The sequence below is a fragment of the Montipora foliosa genome, chromosome 10 (assembly GCF_036669935.1).
Source record: "Montipora foliosa isolate CH-2021 chromosome 10, ASM3666993v2, whole genome shotgun sequence".
In the NCBI taxonomy this organism is placed as follows: domain Eukaryota; kingdom Metazoa; phylum Cnidaria; class Anthozoa; order Scleractinia; family Acroporidae; genus Montipora; species Montipora foliosa.
This window is the reverse complement of record NC_090878.1, coordinates 5,416,862-5,421,861: the sequence shown is the minus strand read 5'-3', so window position 1 is coordinate 5,421,861 and position 5,000 is coordinate 5,416,862. Positions and strand designations below refer to the sequence as shown.

General features: G+C 40.2%; 1 protein-coding gene and 1 long non-coding RNA gene across 10 annotated transcripts in view; one reads left to right on the top strand and one right to left on the bottom strand.

The window, feature by feature from the left end:
• Positions 1 to 5,000, top strand: part of LOC137973432 (uncharacterized) — a 37,851-nt gene that overhangs the window by 24,732 nt on the left and 8,119 nt on the right. For all 9 annotated transcript variants that reach the window (XR_011117239.1, XR_011117240.1, XR_011117238.1 and 6 more), the window contains 2 exons: positions 666 to 726; positions 1,298 to 1,476. This is a non-coding gene — a long non-coding RNA (uncharacterized lncRNA). The remainder of the gene's footprint in view (positions 1 to 665; positions 727 to 1,297; positions 1,477 to 5,000) is intronic.
• Positions 1,516 to 5,000, bottom strand: part of LOC137973431 (glutathione hydrolase 1 proenzyme-like) — an 11,770-nt gene continuing 8,285 nt past the window's right edge. The window contains exons 10-11 of the mRNA XM_068820235.1: positions 4,911 to 5,000; positions 1,516 to 4,325 (exon numbers count right to left, since the gene is read on the bottom strand). The exon at positions 4,911 to 5,000 is cut by the window's right edge and continues 91 nt beyond it. Coding sequence (XP_068676336.1) covers positions 4,213 to 4,325; positions 4,911 to 5,000 — 203 coding nt within the window. The 3' untranslated portion in view covers positions 1,516 to 4,212. The remainder of the gene's footprint in view (positions 4,326 to 4,910) is intronic.

Genomic DNA, 5,000 nt, shown 5'->3' with positions numbered 1-5,000 from the left:
TTATTTGCGTCAGGCTTATGCAAAAAAAAAATTGTTGAATAAATACTTATTTGAGCTCGTTGACTGACCCGGGCATTTTAACTTTTTGCAGATTGCAGCGTTTAAATGCCCTATCCTTCAGCCGGAATCAGTTCGTGTTGTCAACACATGTTTCGTGACACTAAATAACAATGCCGTTTTTACCCGACTTGAGTTAGACAAAAACACAGCTTTCATATTAATGACCGTTGAACCTGATGTCTATACACAAGAGTAAGTTTTTTTAATTTACATTTGTATACTACTTACAAACTTCAACGATAAGATGTGCTATCACAGTAATTCGTGAAACTGCAAAACAGCTCGTTATGTTTTACCTAACGGATAAATAAAATGCGCACATAGACCCCTATGTTAGCGACAGGGCCTGAATCAAAAGATGACGGATTGAGGCGACCGGAGAAAGACGTTTGACCTGATTACTTATTGGCTAATACAAACCAAGAGAGATGGGCGTATTTCTTAAGTAGATCGTTTTATTACCGGGTCTGTAGCAGCCTGTATCATAGTCAATTACGAAAGTATTTTAAAAGCTTTAAAATGCGGACCAAACTGTGAGGATGGTGTACCTTTCTCTTAAGCTTAGACAAGAGGTTGCTGTTTTTAAAGTCTATTTTCTGTTTTAGAGAACAGTGGACAGAATGGCACCAGATGACCAAAGAAAGATCACAAAGAGGCAACAAACAAGTAAGTGCAACATTGGTGCTTATTTCTTTTACTAAACATTCTGATTTGTATCAACTAAAACTCGACACAGAGCTTGGGTTCTCTGTGGTCCATTTCACAATTTTAAACTATTTCTGACATTCTACGGAAATATTACCCTACGAAAGAGTACGAGCAGTCCTTATCCAAGAAGACTTGAAAGTCTTAACCATTTGCGGATGTAATTACAAGGCGGCAGTTTCTCCTCATTTAATTAAGACCCTGGTTTCTCGGTGCCGCCGGAGTGGAACTCTCAATCTTCCTAATGGCAGCCAAGGTGCTTAACCAACAGAGCCACCAGTGCGCGGTCACTCCTTGTTTGTCTTTCTTTTATCCTTAAGTCTGGGCCTCCCTGAATCAGACTTTTTCCGTTATCTGTACCGCATAATTTTTTGCTATGCCTCCCAGCTAGATTAGCTTTTTAGTTATTTTCTAAGGGGCAATCCTACCTCACTTGCGTCCTATATATCACATATTTGCGTCCTATATATCACATATTTACGTGTGGTGCAAATAAACTATTTTTGTTGTTAATATCTTGTCTATTAAACAGGACTGCAAATAATCTGGACCGGAAAAAAGTAAAGGCGATTAGCGAACAGCTTTACTCTCCGTTGACCTGCGGCTACCATGGTGATGATGCACTGGTGAGTGGGTGAGTGAAGCTTGGATCCGTTTTGAGTGTTGGACCTTCATCAGAGCAAAAGTGTCAACGCCAATCTTCCTTTGAAGGTAATTTACCTGTAGTCAATTCAATTTTTATGCAACCATATTTCCGTTGGTAAAGTCTAGTTTAACCTTTGTGTTTAACGATAAACTGAGTTCGGGCCATTCGTTTTAGAAGACTAAAGAAATCATGACATTGTTTCGTTTTTGACTCTACCTTTGCACGTAAGTTTTTCCTGGGACCCTTTAGATTTTGTGGCCCAGTGGTGTCATACCAGAAAGCCATAAGAGTTGAAACGTGTAACGCGCGTTCACAGCTTCCGAATATTCAGTGCGAACTGATTGGTTGAATGTTTCAGTGCTCAGTACCATATTTGGAAACCCCTCGCTCTTGTTGTTGCAAATATGGTACTTAGCAAATTGAATATTCAGAAGCTTGTTTTCCAGCACACAAGGGGCCGTTACACGTTTCAACCCTTATGGGTTTCTGGTCATACTTAATCATTATATGAATCCTGCGAGTTCACCTTGGCTGGAGGTTTAGCCGTTGGGAGATTTCAGAATTGTTTGCTGGTTCAAACCTGCTAAGTAAGTTAATCTCAGTTGATACAGAAAATACTTTGCTATTATAGCTTAACCCTTTAACACCCAAACTGGCCTAAACTGGCCAGAACCCCTGAGAGTCAATAGGTTAACTCTTGCCACTAGCAGAAGTGAAGGACTTAGTTCTTCTCGTGTTGCAGTCAACATGGCCACAGCAGAATTAATATGACGGTAACAATTTTAATTGAGAGTTTAGTTGTGACAGTACAACGTTCTAGCACACAGCCCAGAGGTACCACTTCTGTGCCATTTCTTTTTATCAGTTTTAGCCCTCGTTTTGCACATGCGCAAATAGGCTGGTGTTTTCAGTTGTTTGTCTGAAAGACTGTAGCCTGTTTTGCGTTATCTCCATGTGTTTATTTTTTCTTCGTTCAACAAAAAAGAATAGCGCAGGAAAAAGAGATAGTCCTCTCCAACGGTCATAAATAGGCCAATCACAAAACCGAAAATATCTGCTGTTAATGAAAACATAGCGACTTCTTTTACTGTTTCTCGTACACACTTCATAATTCTCCTACATTTCCAACTGTTGATCTACCGTTGTCTTGTTAGCACGTTGGCCACTTTATATTATAGAGTACATATCAATTTCAAGCAATAAATTTACCGTGCTCAGTACGACATAGTGTTCGGGAATGTTGCTTCGTGTTCAAGGTCTTAAAGTTGTTACAGATTTTAGTACTTCTACAGCCCAGTGTTGTGGTGGACTTATCATGTATCATGTCTGCCCGTTAAAGACTTTGTGACGAATGTTACAATTATTTGGCTTAGTACTCTAGTGGACGTGAGCAGCCTGTCTGTTCATTCAAGACTTGTGTTAAACATTGTTACAGTTACGCAGCCCAGTGCTGCTTGGAACTGTGTGCTGTCCCCTTTTCATTTTGTTTATAATTCTTTCTCCCTTTTTTTTTTTCTTAGTTTGTCCTAATATTCATTTATTAGTTTTTATAATACTTTAACAGAAATAGGAGAGGCAAGTTATTCAACTTTTAAAACACCTCAAGTCCATGAACGTGAAAAAAATTGAAATGAAATATTTGTTGAACTATTCTCTTACTACCCTCGTTGCCTGCTTCATTCGTCAAGTCCTTCACGGAAACAAATGAGCCCAACAAATGGGCCATTTCCGAGTTCATGCCTGCCTCCTCTTCAAAGCGAGTCTAAGTGTGAAGTTTTTGTGAAGGTAATTAGTTCTACTTTACATATGAATGGAAACGAATTTTCATAACAAAAACTTCGCACTCAGACTTTAAGAGGAGGCAGACATGAACTCGGAAATGGCCTATTGGTTTGCTCCTAGCTGTGGGGCTTCATAGCTAACTTGGTAGAGCATTTGCACCCGCATCGCAGAAGTCATGGGTTCGAATCCCGCTTGGATTTCTGCTGCCCCCCTCCCCCTCGCAATGTTGATAGTTGCTGGGATCCTTCGGACTGTACATAAACACAGCAGCGGCGTAACAACATTGCGAGGGGGAGTGGGGGGCACAGAAAGACTTTGAGATATATGTAGCAAATTGTCCCATTATTTTTGGCCAGGATTGTACCTTTCTTTGATAACTTTTTACGCGGCCGCAATTTCGTGGCAGTTTTAATTATTAGATGTGAAAGACCAAATGGTAACTTAAGGAAATGTGTGGCCTTTGCTGTGTTCGAATGTCACCGCCACATAGCAAGCAGTGATTAATGGCAACAGAGAGGGAAGATATCTGTGTGTGAAAGAGAGGGGGAGCTCTGATTTCAAATGTATGTCGCTGAGGCTTTTACCCGACATCACATCAAGCGATTTGAGGAGATGGTTCAAATGAAACAACGGAAACTCCTAAAATATTTTTTTATTTAGAGCGTGAGAAAAAAGGGTACATAAGAAGTGCGATGATGTCTAATTTGTATTCTCTCCCGAAAAAAGTTTGAGGGGTATTTTTTTGGCCGTACGCTTTGTTGGTTGTTTTCCTACTTTTAAAATAACTCAGGAAATAAAAAACTTAATACTTAAAACTATGAGATTTTGCATGCACATATCACATTTCAATTATTTCTGCAAAGCCATAAGCAAACACGGACAATCAATTCAAATGAGCCAATGATCTCGCAAAATCAAGGACTTGCAGCTGGCGCTCAGCGCGGAAAAAGGTGCGCCAGCCAATCACAATTGGTTTTACTTTTTGCCAGTTATAAGGTGGAATAATCATTGCTGATAGGTCAGCGGTATCCTGCCGCGACTCCTCCTTTGCGATAGTCTGCTAGTGCCAGTATATTACCGTTATCTTCTCGCACAACAAGCTGGACCACGCCCATTATTTGTTCCGGTGTTCCTAAATGGAAATCAAGAATATCTGTTGGCAAGACTACTTTGCGCGAAATTGTTACTACACCTTTTGAAATAACTCGGGAGTGAAGGCGATTTTTCACCAACGAGAAGGGAACACTTCAAATGAGCGACAAAAAGAGGTACTCGTGGGTCATTTGTCAATCAACGGTCTACACAAACAGAGATTTGTATTATAGAGACATTTCGTCACGTTTGGAAACCCATCTCTGTTTTGCTTTCACCAGTACCCATGATCTTGGTTTGTTGGCAAATGTAAGGTTAAGCGGGAAGTGGAATATTTCTTTCTATAGAGGGGCTTCATGAGTGTCTTATAAATTCGCTCTGTTGTCTTTCGCGTCTATCGAGAAAAGCGGGCAGTGTTTGGCTGTAACTTGTAAAACAATCGCGTTACAGATGTGTTGTCAAGTCGCAGAAATAAATTACGCTGCGCACAGAGTTGTCGTCGTGGAATATTCAAGGTATTTATCGAACACAACAGTAGTCATCGCTCAGTGGTCAATTATACAATGAACCAAGGCAGTTGTCCCTAATTCAGATCGGAGAAAAAAAAGTAAGGGTTGTTGTTCACCTGTTATTAACGTAGTATCATTGGTTATATACTTGTGTCCGTATTTGCTAAGCCCTTTGATAATCTTCTGTGGAAAATTTGGCTCTACAA